The sequence below is a fragment of the Guillardia theta genome, assembly GCF_000315625.1.
Source record: "Guillardia theta CCMP2712 unplaced genomic scaffold GUITHscaffold_2, whole genome shotgun sequence".
Classification (NCBI taxonomy): Eukaryota; class Cryptophyceae; order Pyrenomonadales; family Geminigeraceae; genus Guillardia; species Guillardia theta.
Genome location: NW_005434672.1, coordinates 278,361 through 291,570, shown reverse-complemented (window position 1 = coordinate 291,570; position 13,210 = coordinate 278,361). Strand labels below are relative to the sequence as shown.

The 13,210-nt window shown below is 57.5% G+C and overlaps 15 protein-coding genes across 15 annotated transcripts; 8 read left to right on the top strand and 7 right to left on the bottom strand.

Moving 5' to 3' along the window:
* Nucleotides 1-323: 323 nt before the first annotated feature.
* GUITHDRAFT_149856 (hypothetical protein) lies at nucleotides 324-956 on the bottom strand (the record flags this gene model as incomplete). The annotated part of the gene is made up of 1 exon (XM_005841693.1): nucleotides 324-956. A coding segment is annotated over one exon (633 nt), but the record flags the coding sequence as incomplete, so codon positions are not given.
* A 579-nt stretch (nucleotides 957-1,535) lies between these two features.
* On the top strand, nucleotides 1,536-2,051 carry GUITHDRAFT_99422 (hypothetical protein; the record flags this gene model as incomplete). The annotated part of the gene is made up of 1 exon (XM_005841692.1): nucleotides 1,536-2,051. One exon carries the CDS (start codon nucleotides 1,536-1,538, stop codon nucleotides 2,049-2,051), a length of 516 nt encoding a protein of 171 aa, XP_005841749.1.
* Nucleotides 2,052-2,234: 183 nt separating this feature from the next.
* GUITHDRAFT_99421 (hypothetical protein) lies at nucleotides 2,235-2,686 on the bottom strand (the record flags this gene model as incomplete). Its single annotated transcript, XM_005841691.1, has 3 exons — nucleotides 2,235-2,337; nucleotides 2,386-2,453; nucleotides 2,504-2,686. 3 exons carry the CDS (start codon nucleotides 2,684-2,686, stop codon nucleotides 2,235-2,237), a joined length of 354 nt encoding a protein of 117 aa, XP_005841748.1.
* Nucleotides 2,687-2,862: 176 nt separating this feature from the next.
* On the top strand, nucleotides 2,863-3,579 carry GUITHDRAFT_99420 (hypothetical protein; the record flags this gene model as incomplete). Its single annotated transcript, XM_005841690.1, has 1 exon — nucleotides 2,863-3,579. One exon carries the CDS (start codon nucleotides 2,863-2,865, stop codon nucleotides 3,577-3,579), a length of 717 nt encoding a protein of 238 aa, XP_005841747.1.
* A 183-nt stretch (nucleotides 3,580-3,762) lies between these two features.
* Nucleotides 3,763-4,145, bottom strand: GUITHDRAFT_99419 (hypothetical protein; the record flags this gene model as incomplete). The annotated part of the gene is made up of 3 exons (XM_005841689.1): nucleotides 3,763-3,865; nucleotides 3,914-3,981; nucleotides 4,032-4,145. 3 exons carry the CDS (start codon nucleotides 4,143-4,145, stop codon nucleotides 3,763-3,765), a joined length of 285 nt encoding a protein of 94 aa, XP_005841746.1.
* A 245-nt stretch (nucleotides 4,146-4,390) lies between these two features.
* On the top strand, nucleotides 4,391-5,107 carry GUITHDRAFT_99418 (hypothetical protein; the record flags this gene model as incomplete). Its single annotated transcript, XM_005841688.1, has 1 exon — nucleotides 4,391-5,107. One exon carries the CDS (start codon nucleotides 4,391-4,393, stop codon nucleotides 5,105-5,107), a length of 717 nt encoding a protein of 238 aa, XP_005841745.1.
* A 183-nt stretch (nucleotides 5,108-5,290) lies between these two features.
* GUITHDRAFT_99417 (hypothetical protein) lies at nucleotides 5,291-5,673 on the bottom strand (the record flags this gene model as incomplete). Its single annotated transcript, XM_005841687.1, has 3 exons — nucleotides 5,291-5,393; nucleotides 5,442-5,509; nucleotides 5,560-5,673. The coding sequence occupies 3 exons, from the start codon at nucleotides 5,671-5,673 to the stop codon at nucleotides 5,291-5,293; spliced, it is 285 nt and encodes a 94-aa protein (XP_005841744.1).
* Nucleotides 5,674-5,918: 245 nt separating this feature from the next.
* GUITHDRAFT_99416 (hypothetical protein) lies at nucleotides 5,919-6,635 on the top strand (the record flags this gene model as incomplete). The annotated part of the gene is made up of 1 exon (XM_005841686.1): nucleotides 5,919-6,635. The coding sequence occupies one exon, from the start codon at nucleotides 5,919-5,921 to the stop codon at nucleotides 6,633-6,635; it is 717 nt and encodes a 238-aa protein (XP_005841743.1).
* Nucleotides 6,636-6,818: 183 nt separating this feature from the next.
* On the bottom strand, nucleotides 6,819-7,201 carry GUITHDRAFT_99415 (hypothetical protein; the record flags this gene model as incomplete). The annotated part of the gene is made up of 3 exons (XM_005841685.1): nucleotides 6,819-6,921; nucleotides 6,970-7,037; nucleotides 7,088-7,201. The coding sequence occupies 3 exons, from the start codon at nucleotides 7,199-7,201 to the stop codon at nucleotides 6,819-6,821; spliced, it is 285 nt and encodes a 94-aa protein (XP_005841742.1).
* A 117-nt stretch (nucleotides 7,202-7,318) lies between these two features.
* GUITHDRAFT_149855 (hypothetical protein) lies at nucleotides 7,319-8,240 on the top strand. The gene has a single exon (XM_005841684.1). The coding sequence runs from the start codon at nucleotides 7,447-7,449 to the stop codon at nucleotides 8,161-8,163; it is 717 nt and encodes a 238-aa protein (XP_005841741.1). The 5' UTR covers nucleotides 7,319-7,446; the 3' UTR covers nucleotides 8,164-8,240.
* Nucleotides 8,241-8,283: 43 nt separating this feature from the next.
* On the bottom strand, nucleotides 8,284-8,725 carry GUITHDRAFT_99413 (hypothetical protein; the record flags this gene model as incomplete). Its single annotated transcript, XM_005841683.1, has 3 exons — nucleotides 8,284-8,445; nucleotides 8,505-8,561; nucleotides 8,612-8,725. 3 exons carry the CDS (start codon nucleotides 8,723-8,725, stop codon nucleotides 8,284-8,286), a joined length of 333 nt encoding a protein of 110 aa, XP_005841740.1.
* A 245-nt stretch (nucleotides 8,726-8,970) lies between these two features.
* GUITHDRAFT_99412 (hypothetical protein) lies at nucleotides 8,971-9,687 on the top strand (the record flags this gene model as incomplete). The annotated part of the gene is made up of 1 exon (XM_005841682.1): nucleotides 8,971-9,687. One exon carries the CDS (start codon nucleotides 8,971-8,973, stop codon nucleotides 9,685-9,687), a length of 717 nt encoding a protein of 238 aa, XP_005841739.1.
* A 442-nt stretch (nucleotides 9,688-10,129) lies between these two features.
* GUITHDRAFT_149854 (hypothetical protein) lies at nucleotides 10,130-11,355 on the top strand (the record flags this gene model as incomplete). Its single annotated transcript, XM_005841681.1, has 9 exons — nucleotides 10,130-10,243; nucleotides 10,307-10,349; nucleotides 10,401-10,508; nucleotides 10,551-10,608; nucleotides 10,658-10,704; nucleotides 10,753-10,815; nucleotides 10,861-10,909; nucleotides 11,044-11,092; nucleotides 11,145-11,355. Coding segments are annotated over exons 1-9 (530 nt in total), but the record flags the coding sequence as incomplete, so codon positions are not given.
* Nucleotides 11,356-11,555: 200 nt separating this feature from the next.
* Nucleotides 11,556-12,074, bottom strand: GUITHDRAFT_149853 (hypothetical protein). Its single transcript, XM_005841680.1, has one exon. The coding sequence runs from the start codon at nucleotides 12,059-12,061 to the stop codon at nucleotides 11,807-11,809; it is 255 nt and encodes an 84-aa protein (XP_005841737.1). The 5' UTR covers nucleotides 12,062-12,074; the 3' UTR covers nucleotides 11,556-11,806.
* Nucleotides 12,075-12,539: 465 nt separating this feature from the next.
* GUITHDRAFT_99410 (hypothetical protein) lies at nucleotides 12,540-13,124 on the top strand (the record flags this gene model as incomplete). The annotated part of the gene is made up of 3 exons (XM_005841679.1): nucleotides 12,540-12,640; nucleotides 12,698-12,785; nucleotides 13,032-13,124. 3 exons carry the CDS (start codon nucleotides 12,540-12,542, stop codon nucleotides 13,122-13,124), a joined length of 282 nt encoding a protein of 93 aa, XP_005841736.1.
* Nucleotides 13,125-13,210: the final 86 nt, after the last annotated feature.

The window sequence follows — 13,210 nt, the reverse complement described above, 5'->3', positions numbered from 1 at the left end:
ATATCAGAATCAAAGCTAAGAACCGTCAGGCTCGCCTCTGTATTCTTTTACTCAAAGTTAAGTTAAAAATCAGTACGAGGACAATCAGGAGAGTCGAGGAGGCCGCCGCGGAAGTTGACCCTGACACTGTCGCACAGGCCAAACGGCGAGAAGAGAAAAGACAGCGAGAACCAAACCCAATCCTGCCGACTACTGTCCCCCAAACTCTGTATTCAATGTGCTAGCCCCCTCGCCATATGCAGACATAGTCGTTTATTCAAGTACATCCAATAACATCATGCTCCCGTTATCCTACATGCATCCCTCGGCCCTCCGAGGCTCCCTCAATCGCTGCTGTACACCTCCCTCTGGCTCCCTCCCTTGCTCCCCCGCTTCCCCTGGTGCTTGTACGGCCAGTGCCCTACTCCCAGCCGCCTGCACACCAGCTTCATCGTCGACTTGCCGATGCCGATCTTGGCCGCCGCGACCTCGAGGCTCTCGTGGAAGTGCTCTGCCAGCCGCTCCCGCGTGATCTCCACCGGCCCGTCCCCTGCCGTGAGCTGCCGGGAGTGGATCACGACGACGTCTGGCCTGGTGGGCAGGCTGCGGAGACGGGCAGCTCCTGCGGCTGTGCGGGACGCGCCGAGGCCCTGAGACGCTGGCTCTGGCTGATCTGGCGTCGGGGACTCCGGAATCCTGTGGGCGGCGATGTAGCAGCTGTCGAGCTGGTCCTCGGGCTCGTCCGGGATGCCGACGGCGTCGAGGGCGGCGGCCCAGTCTCCGCCGAGCACGAGAGGGGAGGCAAGCAGAGCGTGCCAGTCTGGCTCGAAGCCAGCCCTACAAGCTCCAGGCGCCTTGGGGAGGCTTGGGATGGGGTATGACTTGAGGGGAGCCTCGGTGGGAGAAGAGAAGGCGGAGGAGGGCTGGGAGCCGGCGGTCGAGGTAGACAAGTCCAGCCAGTCGGCGTCATTTAAGTAGCTTGATAGGGAATTGGAAGGGATATTGTGTGCCGAATGCGTATCTTTGTAACTGTTCTTCTCGCTGGTTGACATGAGTGTTGTATCTTATGGCTGAATCGTGTTCGATGGTTACCGCTTCTTGTTTGTGTAGGAAGGAAGGTTTCGGAGTTTGTTTTAGTGGCGAGTTGTGGGGAAGGGAGCCGGCACAAGATCAGACAGATAAGGTGCTGACAAGGCACATGGGCTCTCAAACAGTTTTCACGTCGTTTGGCCGCCTGGAGCCCCGGAGTAACGTGACTCGGACAAATTCCCCAACGGCCAGAATCGGAAGCTTGTTGAGTAATAATAATCGGAGTCAGGCTCCGAACCGACCGTTGAAACGAAGGGCTAGACGAGACGTTTCTCGACCGTTCGAACTTTATCCCGTGACCTCAATGTGTGTCCCGTGACCCCTACGAAAAACTCGCAACGCTCCATGGCCACCCTTTTCAAGGACTGTAGACAGGGAAAGGGGACAACAGCAAAGCAAGAGCATCAAGTGTCTGAAACAACATCAGAAAGGAAACATCACATTGAAGAACACACATTAAAATCATAATGTTACTGAACCAAATCGATCAATTTGCATTCGAGCCAGACTGGCACGCTCTGCTTGCCTCCCCTCTCGTGCTCGGCGGAGACTGGGCCGCCGCCCTCGACGCCGTCGGCATCCCGGACGAGCCCGAAGACCAGCTCGACAGCTGCTACATCGCCGCCCACAGGATTCCGGAGTCCCCGACGCCAGATCAGCCAGAGGCAGCGTCTCAGGGCCTCGGCGCGTCCCGCACAGCCGCAGGAGCTGCCCGTCTCCGCAGCCTGCCCACCAGGCCAGACGTCGTCGTGATCCACTCCCGGCAGCTCACGGCAGGGGACGGGCCGGTGGAGATCACGCGGGAGCGGCTGGCAGAGCACTTCCACGAGAGCCTCGAGGTCGCGGCGGCCAAGATCGGCATCGGCAAGTCGACGATGAAGCTGGTGTGCAGGCGGCTGGGAGTAGGGCACTGGCCGTACAAGCACCAGGGGAAGCGGGGGAGCAAGGGAGGGAGCCGGAGGGAGGTGTACAGCAGCGATTGAGAGGGAGGGCCGAGGGATGCATGTAGGATAACGGGAGCATGATGTTATTGGATGTACTTGAATAAACGACTATGTCTGCATATGGCGAGGGTGCTAGCAATGCAAGGCGAGACTGAGAGCGCTTAGCCGTCGAGCTTGATCGTGATATGCCGGCATGGTGAGATTGCTCGTTGATCATGAGCCTCAGTCTGGATTGCCGTCAAGCATAGTATTGGCGAGGTCGGAGTTGGTCTTGAGTCGGCATCGTCCACTTGCCAGCCTGGCACACCCTTTTTGGATGTCGGAGCTTGGCGACCAAGACAGTTAGGAGATATGTCTGCAGAGCACCTGTCACGGTCCGCTAACCCTGATAACGCAGCTCTTTCCGGCCTCCATTCTCTGAAGCCGCCCAAGCGATGCGATCTAGCCCAAGTCATAAATCCGGCCCGGAGCAGGAATGCGAAAACACTCACCTTCTCGGACTTGATCTCCGAGAGTAGAGCGAGACAACTCGAGACGCTTCTCGCGGCTTCGAATGCTGCTTGGTGATACGTGAGGTAAAATGCACCCTCGCGTCGCTTCAGCATGCTCCCGTCAGCGTGATCCCGTGACCTCAGATCCGCCTCCATGTCCACTTTCCCCCTGCGCCCTTCCATACAAGACCTCTCTGTCCGCAGCCTTGCCACCAGCACACTCAGCCCGGAGCACCAGGCACGGCCAGCAAGCTACAACCACCAGGCTACAGACAGACAGCCCACCCTTTCTCTCCCTATCCACCTATCCAGACTATCTGTGCACCACCTCCCCCACGACACTTACTCTACCCTCCAACATGTGGTCTGACGACGAGAGCTTAACCGCGTGGAGCCCAAGCGACACGAGCTACGACATGGAGGATGACATGAGCGCATGCTCATCAGTATCCAGCGCCGACTGGCTGGACTTGTCTACCTCGACCGCCGGCTCCCAGCCCTCCTCCGCCTTCTCTTCTCCCACCGAGGCTCCCCTCAAGTCATACCCCATCCCAAGCCTCCCCAAGGCGCCTGGAGCTTGTAGGGCTGGCTTCGAGCCAGACTGGCACGCTCTGCTGGCCTCCCCTCTCGTGCTCGGCGGAGACTGGGCCGCCGCCCTCGACGCCGTCGGCATCCCGGACGAGCCCGAAGACCAGCTCGACAGCTGCTACATCGCCGCCCACAGGATTCCGGAGTCCCCGACGCCAGATCAGCCAGAGGCAGCGTCTCAGGGCCTCGGCGCGTCCCGCACAGCCGCAGGAGCTGCCCGTCTCCGCAGCCTGCCCACCAGGCCAGACGTCGTCGTGATCCACTCCCGGCAGCTCACGGCAGGGGACGGGCCGGTGGAGATCACGCGGGAGCGGCTGGCAGAGCACTTCCACGAGAGCCTCGAGGTCGCGGCGGCCAAGATCGGCATCGGCAAGTCGACGATGAAGCTGGTGTGCAGGCGGCTGGGAGTAGGGCACTGGCCGTACAAGCACCAGGGGAAGCGGGGGAGCAAGGGAGGGAGCCGGAGGGAGGTGTACAGCAGCGATTGAGAGGGAGGGCCGAGGGATGCATGTAGGATAACGGGAGCATGATGTTATTGGATGTACTTGAATAAACGACTATGTCTGCATATGGCGAGGGTGCTAGCAATGCAAGGCGAGACTGAGAGCGCTTAGCCGTCGAGCTTGATCGTGATATGCCGGCATGGTGAGATTGCTCGTTGATCATGAGCCTCAGTCTGGATTGCCGTCAAGCATAGTATTGGCGAGGTCGGAGTTGGTCTTGAGTCGGCATCGTCCACTTGCCAGCCTGGCACACCCTTTTTGGATGTCGGAGCTTGGCGACCAAGTCAGTTAGGAGATATGTCTGCAGAGCACCTGTCACGGTCCGCTAACCCTGATAACGCAGCTCTTTCCGGCCTCCATTCTCTGAAGCCGCCCAAGCGATGCGATCTAGCCCAAGTCATAAATCCGGCCCGGAGCAGGAATGCGAAAACACTCACCTTCTCGGACTTGATCTCCGAGAGTAGAGCGAGACAACTCGAGACGCTTCTCGCGGCTTCGAATGCTGCTTGGTGATACGTGAGGTAAAATGCACCCTCGCGTCGCTTCAGCATGCTCCCGTCAGCGTGATCCCGTGACCTCAGATCCGCCTCCATGTCCACTTTCCCCCTGCGCTCTCCCCTACAAGACCTCTCTGTCCGCAGCCTTGCCACCAGCACACTCAGCCCGGAGCACCAGGCACGGCCAGCAAGCTACAACCACCAGGCTACAGACAGACAGCCCACCCTTTCTCTCCCTATCCACCTATCCAGACTATCTGTGCACTACCTCCCCCACGACACTTACTCTACCCTCCAACATGTGGTCTGACGACGAGAGCTTAACCGCGTGGAGCCCAAGCGACACGAGCTACGACATGGAGGATGACATGAGCGCATGCTCATCAGTATCCAGCGTCGACTGGCTGGACTTGTCTACCTCGACCGCCGGCTCCCAGCCCTCCTCCGCCTTCTCTTCTCCCACCGAGGCTCCCCTCAAGTCATACCCCATCCCAAGCCTCCCCAAGGCGCCTGGAGCTTGTAGGGCTGGCTTCGAGCCAGACTGGCACGCTCTGCTTGCCTCCCCTCTCGTGCTCGGCGGAGACTGGGCCGCCGCCCTCGACGCCGTCGGCATCCCGGACGAGCCCGAAGACCAGCTCGACAGCTGCTACATCGCCGCCCACAGGATTCCGGAGTCCCCGACGCCAGATCAGCCAGAGGCAGCGTCTCAGGGCCTCGGCGCGTCCCGCACAGCCGCAGGAGCTGCCCGTCTCCGCAGCCTGCCCACCAGGCCAGACGTCGTCGTGATCCACTCCCGGCAGCTAACGGCAGGGGACGGGCCGGTGGAGATCACGCGGGAGCGGCTGGCAGAGCACTTCCACGAGAGCCTCGAGGTCGCGGCGGCCAAGATCGGCATCGGCAAGTCGACGATGAAGCTGGTGTGCAGGCGGCTGGGAGTAGGGCACTGGCCGTACAAGCACCAGGGGAAGCGGGGGAGCAAGGGAGGGAGCCGGAGGGAGGTGTACAGCAGCGATTGAGAGGGAGGGCCGAGGGATGCATGTAGGATAACGGGAGCATGATGTTATTGGATGTACTTGAATAAACGACTATGTCTGCATATGGCGAGGGTGCTAGCAATGCAAGGCGAGACTGAGAGCGCTTAGCCGTCGAGCTTGATCGTGATATGCCGGCATGGTGAGATTGCTCGTTGATCATGAGCCTCAGTCTGGATTGCCGTCAAGCATAGTATTGGCGAGGTCGGAGTTGGTCTTGAGTCGGCATCGTCCACTTGCCAGCCTGGCACACCCTTTTTGGATGTCGGAGCTTGGCGACCAAGACAGTTAGGAGATATGTCTGCAGAGCACCTGTCACGGTCCGCTAACCCTGATAACGCAGCTCTTTCCGGCCTCCATTCTCTGAAGCCGCCCAAGCGATGCGATCTAGCCCAAGTCATAAATCCGGCCCGGAGCAGGAATGCGAAAACACTCACCTTCTCGGACTTGATCTCCGAGAGTAGAGCGAGACAACTCGAGACGCTTCTCGCGGCTTCGAATGCTGCTTGGTGATACGTGAGGTAAAATGCACCCTCGCGTCGCTTCAGCATGCTCCCGTCAGCGTGATCCCGTGACCTCAGATCCGCCTCCATGTCCACTTTCCCCCTGCGCTCTCCCCTACAAGACCTCTCTGTCCGCAGCCTTGCCACCAGCACACTCAGCCCGGAGCACCAGGCACGGCCAGCAAGCTACAACCACCAGGCTACAGACAGACAGCCCACCCTTTCTCTCCCTATCCACCTATCCAGACTATCTGTGCACTACCTCCCCCACGACACTTACTCTACCCTCCAACATGTGGTCTGACGACGAGAGCTTAACCGCGTGGAGCCCAAGCGACACGAGCTACGACATGGAGGATGACATGAGCGCATGCTCATCAGTATCCAGCGTCGACTGGCTGGACTTGTCTACCTCGACCGCCGGCTCCCAGCCCTCCTCCGCCTTCTCTTCTCCCACCGAGGCTCCCCTCAAGTCATACCCCATCCCAAGCCTCCCCAAGGCGCCTGGAGCTTGTAGGGCTGGCTTCGAGCCAGACTGGCACGCTCTGCTGGCCTCCCCTCTCGTGCTCGGCGGAGACTGGGCCGCCGCCCTCGACGCCGTCGGCATCCCGGACGAGCCCGAAGACCAGCTCGACAGCTGCTACATCGCCGCCCACAGGATTCCGGAGTCCCCGACGCCAGATCAGCCAGAGGCAGCGTCTCAGGGCCTCGGCGCGTCCCGCACAGCCGCAGGAGCTGCCCGTCTCCGCAGCCTGCCCACCAGGCCAGACGTCGTCGTGATCCACTCCCGGCAGCTCACGGCAGGGGACGGGCCGGTGGAGATCACGCGGGAGCGGCTGGCAGAGCACTTCCACGAGAGCCTCGAGGTCGCGGCGGCCAAGATCGGCATCGGCAAGTCGACGATGAAGCTGGTGTGCAGGCGGCTGGGAGTAGGGCACTGGCCGTACAAGCACCAGGGGAAGCGGGGGAGCAAGGGAGGGAGCCGGAGGGAGGTGTACAGCAGCGATTGAGAGGGAGGGCCGAGGGATGCATGTAGGATAACGGGAGCATGATGTTATTGGATGTACTTGAATAAACGACTATGTCTGCATATGGCGAGGGTGCTAGCAATGCAAGGCGAGACTGAGAGCGCTTAGCCGTCGAGCTTGATCGTGATATGCCGGCATGGTGAGATTGCTCGTTGATCATGAGCCTCAGTCTGGATTGCCGTCAAGCATAGTATTGGCGAGGTCGGAGTTGGTCTTGAGTCGGCATCGTCCACTTGCCAGCCTGGCACACCCTTTTTGGATGTCGGAGCTTGGCGACCAAGTCAGTTAGGAGATATGTCTGCAGAGCACCTGTCACGGTCCGCTAACCCTGATAACGCAGCTCTTTCCGGCCTCCATTCTCTGAAGCCGCCCAAGCGATGCGATCTAGCCCAAGTCATAAATCCGGCCCGGAGCAGGAATGCGAAAACACTCACCTTCTCGGACTTGATCTCCGAGAGTAGAGCGAGACAACTCGAGACGCTTCTCGCGGCTTCGAATGCTGCTTGGTGATACGTGAGGTAAAATGCACCCTCGCGTCGCTTCAGCATGCTCCCGTCAGCGTGATCCCGTGACCTCAGATTCGCCTCCATGTCCACTTTCCCCCTGCGCTCTCCCCTACAAGACCTCTCTGTCCGCAGCCTTGCCACCAGCACACTCAGCCCGGAGCACCAGGCACGGCCAGCAAGCTACAACCACCAGGCTACAGACAGACAGCCCACCCTTTCTCTCCCTATCCACCTATCCAGACTATCTGTGCACTACCTCCCCCACGACACTTACTCTACCCTCCAACATGTGGTCTGACGACGAGAGCTTAACCGCGTGGAGCCCAAGCGACACGAGCTACGACATGGAGGATGACATGAGCGCATGCTCATCAGTATCCAGCGTCGACTGGCTGGACTTGTCTACCTCGACCGCCGGCTCCCAGCCCTCCTCCGCCTTCTCTTCTCCCACCGAGGCTCCCCTCAAGTCATACCCCATCCCAAGCCTCCCCAAGGCGCCTGGAGCTTGTAGGGCTGGCTTCGAGCCAGACTGGCACGCTCTGCTTGCCTCCCCTCTCGTGCTCGGCGGAGACTGGGCCGCCGCCCTCGACGCCGTCGGCATCCCGGACGAGCCCGAAGACCAGCTCGACAGCTGCTACATCGCCGCCCACAGGATTCCGGAGTCCCCGACGCCAGATCAGCCAGAGGCAGCGTCTCAGGGCCTCGGCGCGTCCCGCACAGCCGCAGGAGCTGCCCGTCTCCGCAGCCTGCCCACCAGGCCAGACGTCGTCGTGATCCACTCCCGGCAGCTAACGGCAGGGGACGGGCCGGTGGAGATCACGCGGGAGCGGCTGGCAGAGCACTTCCACGAGAGCCTCGAGGTCGCGGCGGCCAAGATCGGCATCGGCAAGTCGACGATGAAGCTGGTGTGCAGGCGGCTGGGAGTAGGGCACTGGCCGTACAAGCACCAGGGGAAGCGGGGGAGCAAGGGAGGGAGCCGGAGGGAGGTGTACAGCAGCGATTGAGGGAGGGCCGAGGGATGCATGTAGGATAACGGGAGCATGATGTTATTGGATGTACTTGAATAAACGACTATGTCTGCATATGGCGAGGGTGCTAGCAATGCAAGGCGAGACTGAGAGCGCTTAGCCGTCGAGCTTGATCGTGATATGCCGGCATGGTGAGATTGCTCGTTGATCATGAGCCTCAGTCTGGATTGCCGTCAAGCATAGTATTGGCGAGGTCGGAGTTGGTCTTGAGTCGGCATCGTCCACTTGCCAGCCGGACACCCTTTTTGGATGTCGGAGCTTGGCGACCAAGTCAGTTAGGAGATATGTCTGCAGAGCACCTGTCACGGTCCGCTAACCCTGATAACGCAGCTCTTTCCGGCCTCCATTCTCTGAAGCCGCCCAAGCGATGCGATCTAGCCCAAGTCATAAATCCGGCCCGGAGCAGGAATACGAAAACACTCACCTTCTCGGACTTGATCTCCGCGAGTAGAGCGAGACAACTCGAGACGCTTCTCGCGGCTTCGAATGCTGCTTGGTGATACGTGAGGTAAAATGCACCCTCGCGTCGCTTCAGCATGCTCCCGTCAGCGTGATCCCGTGACCTCAGATCCGCCTCCATGTCCACTTTCCCCCTGCGCCCTCCCCTACAAGACCTCTCTGTCCGCAGCCTTGCCACCAGCACACTCAGCCCGGAGCACCAGGCACGGCCAGCAAGCTACAACCTCCAGGCTACAGACAGACAGCCCGCCCTTTCTCTCCCTATCCCCCTATCCAGACTATCTGTGCACCACCTCCCCCACGACACTTACTCTACCCTCCAACATGTGGTCTGACGACGAGAGCTTAACCGCGTGGAGCCCAAGCGACACGAGCTACGACATGGAGGATGACATGAGCGCATGCTCATCAGTATCCAGTGCCGACTGGCTGGACTTGTCTACCTCGACCGCCGGCTCCCAGCCCTCCTCCGCCTTCTCTTCTCCCACCGAGGCTCCCCTCAAGTCATACCCCATCCCAAGCCTCCCCAAGGCGCATGGAGCTTGTAAGGCTGGCTTCGAGCCAGACTGGCACGCTCTGCTTGCCTCCCCTCTCGTGCTCGGCGGAGACTGGGCCGCCGCCCTCGACGCCGTCGGCATCCCGGACGAGCCCGAGGACCAGCTCGACAGCTGCTACATCGCCGCCCACAGGATTCCGGAGTCCCCGACACCAGACCAGCCTGAGCCAGCGTCTCAGGGCCTCGGCGCGTCCCGCACAGCCGCAGGAGCTGCCCGTCTCCGCAGCCTGCCCACCAGGCCAGACGTCGTCGTGATCCACTCCCGGCAGCTCACGGCAGGGGACGGGCCGGTGGAGATCACGCGGGAGCGGCTGGCAGAGCACTTCCACGAGAGCCTCGAGGTCGCGGCGGCCAAGATCGGCATCGGCAAGTCGACCATGAAGCTGGTGTGCAGGCGGCTGGGAGTAGGGCACTGGCCGTACAAGCACCAGGGGAAGCGGGGGAGCACGGGAGGGAGGCGGAGGGAGGTGTACAGCAGCGATTGAGGGAGGGCCGAGGGATGCATGTAGGATATCGGGAGCATGATGTTATTGGATGTACTTGAATAAACGACTATGTCTGCATATGGCGAGGGTGCTAGCGATGCAAGGCGAGACTGAGAGCGCTTAGCCGTCGAGCTTGATCGTGATATGCCGGCATGGTGAGATTGCTCGTTGATCATGAGCCTCAGTCTGGATTGCCGTCAAGCATAGTATTGGCGAGGTCGGAGTTTGTTTTGTTCGTTTTTGTTGTTTGTTGTTTGTTCGTTGTTTTATTTTAGGCATGAGTGTTCACGGGCTCATTGATTGTTTATTCGGCATGATTCTTCGCTCACATGTTTTGGGGATCATTGGGTAACGGCTCATCATTACTTCCAAAAAAACAATATTTTCTGGTACCTTTTGAAGGGAAAAAGGATTTAAAACCGCAAAAAAAGAATGTGGTTCCACCCTTCAACGATCAACTGCGGGAATTTGTAGCAGCAGGACATGAGGATAGGATGGAAGCAGAAGTGGAGAGCGGCAGGGACAACAGGGACAACAAGACAGGTCGACTGCTAAGGTATCTCCTCCTTTTTCAAGCCTTCTCTCCTCGTAACCCTGCTATGCTCACTGTGAATGCCAGGAGCCTTGCTGTGAGTCGGTTTTGTCTGGAGGACTCTGTGCCGGTAGTACCAACACCGAAGCTAGGACGTTGCTTCTGAGAGACCATGTATCAGGTCTTGGTGAAACATAACGTCTTCATCGGCTCTATAGGAAGCGTCAAGAACCCCTCAGCGCTGAAACAACTTGGCATCACGCACGTTCTCGTGCTTTGCTCCGAAAAGGTGCCCGCATGACGGTTGGCCTTCGCAAATGACGAGCTTCAGTTTTTGAAAGATCCAGAGATATCATATCAGGTTGTTAACGATATTGAAGACTCGGCAAGTATGTTGCATACCATGGGGAGACGCCGCTGGGATCTAAGAGAAAGCAGATGCGAACCTGTTTCAACGTTTACCATCTCTGTGCGAGCACATTGAGGTTGCCGCATTCACCGGGGCTCCATACCGTTGATACACGTAAATTCAGGCCAGCGCAAAGAAAGGAGGGATTCTAGTGAGCTGCTTCCAAGGAAAGAGCCGCTCTGCTGCGGTGCACCATTGTTTCTGAGGATCTGGTAGAGAGTAACGCTAGCAGGTCATCACCGCATATCTGATGCAACGTGACGGATTATCCTTGGAGCAAGGTATGCCTTGACTAAAATGACAAGATTCTCGTATGCTGCATGATACTAGCATGTGGTTGCTCCATCGTCATGCTTTCTCCCCATTATGTGTCGTCAAATCAAGCATCTCAATTGTGGCTAACGCAATCTAACAGCTCTTGAGCTTGTACGCGCTGCCAGGCCACGAGCACAACCCAATCTTGGGTGAGCAATCGAGCTTGTCTGTCATGCCATCAACATGACGGTAGATCCGCAGCTTTATCGCAGATCTGCGGAGATGGGGAAAGACACTGGAGGAAGGGAGAGAAGGACAGCGCAACCGAACTACGAGAACAGTGGGGGCGATGGAGATGCGATGACTTGGTACAAGAGATCAAAATTCCACTTACAGATTGTCATGGACATGCGAAGATAGACATAGTCCATAACACAACATTCTTTGTTCCTAATAGTTAGCAATCTACATGGTTGGAGACTTGATGCTGTTGATCGCTTTCTCGAGGTCCTCCATGTTGCTGACGCAAACGTTGTCGCCCCACGACTTCTCTCTGTGCTCGAAGATGATTCCTTGCGATCCGGGCCCCACGACCCAGACGCCTCCAAGAATCGTCCCCTCTCCTGCCAGGTTTCCTTGGATCCCTTTGCTATTCACTCTCCTCAGATTTTTGGCTACAGTTCCGCCGCACAAGTAGCTGAAGATTCCCATGAACGTGTTGGTCGGTGTCTTGCCGTCACCCATGAGCGGATACCAGGTTTTCTTGCCCAGATCGAAGTACAGCTCTCCTTTCCTGAGTTGAAGCGAATCAGTAAAATTGCAAGGAGCAAACAAACACGTTCGAACAGAATGGAAGCAAGGAACACACGACCGGGGAAGCACAAAAGGACTAAAGGAACGAGCAAGTCGATTGTCAAACATCTTTACCAGAAGTCTTTGCGAAACTCCTCGTGTCCCAGGTGCTCTCCAGCAATACCTATCAACCTGATCCCGCGGGCATCCAGCTTCGGTTTCAACCCAGAGAGAGAGAGAGCCTCTTCCCTGCATAGAGGGCAGCCCATTCTCCTGATGAGGAACACAACTGCTCCTGCTGGGTTGGGGAAGGTGGAGGCGTCGATGACTTTGCCGTCCAGCGTCGTTGCCTTGAGCGCCTGGAATGAAGCTGTTTTGTGTGCCATTGCTCTAGTAGTCGCCCACATACAAGGGACTTCATCTGATATCAGCGTTGTTAAACTAAAACAATTTGTACGGAAGTAATGAGATAAAACATTTTAAGTAACGTTAAAACTCTCACCGGTACGATTTGTTAGGCTTGTAGGAAAACTGTAGATATTTTTAGAAGATTCCGAGGTTTTTAGAATTCGAAATTAACGGTGAGCGTAACCGATGACCTTTCACCTTCCTCCAAAAAATACACACCACCCTACCCCCCCTCCCTGACACGTTATCACCAGAACCCCCTCCTCATCCCACTCCGCCTCCTCCTGATTCGTCCTCATTCCTGCTCGTTCCTCCTCACTGGGAATCGATCATCTTGAAACTCTTAGCTGGTTCGCTACTCATCGCCGTCCCTTGTTTCATACGTTCCTAACCCCGCTGTTCTCCCCCTTGAATTGATAGATAGCGCTTGATACCGCCTCTGCAACGCATACCGGCATGATCATCGAAGCCATGTTGATCGGAGGCTTTAGCTTCACTGCCGTCTGCGCTGTCTCGGCATCAGGTGCTGTAGACAAGATCGCAGAAGAGTCAGGACTGTAAGTGCTGTTGTATGCACGATGCTGCTTCTGATCGCTGTGTTGTTGTGAACGCAGGCAGGAGAAGGGGGAGCTGGACAAATGGAGGCAAAAGAACGAGTTTGACATGCGCGACCTCCTCGACGTCGATGACTTCATTAAGGATGTATGTACCACTGATAACAGATGCTACCTTTCCCCATGCATACCTTCATGCCCCCTCCCGTTCTCTCGACTCCATTCAGTATTACAGGCTGCGTTGTCCCCTCTTTTGCCTTCCTGCAGATTGTTCTGCTTCAATCCATCCTATATTAATGCATACTCTCTGACTGCCTGTCTTCTTCAAATTAATTCTTTGGACATTTTGCTACCCTCCTCCAAGTATGGCACCTCCATGATTACGGTTTGACAGGTGAAAGAAGAAATCGGGCTAGAGGTTGAAGAGAAAGAGGAAACCCCAAAGAACGACACTGAAAAGCCTGAAGTGGAGGCAGGAAACATCTGAAATTAGCAAGAGCAAATCTAAATCTTTTGAGATCTGTGATTTGGATGTATCATAGTTTTATTTGAGTCAAAGATATTCGGTGAAGT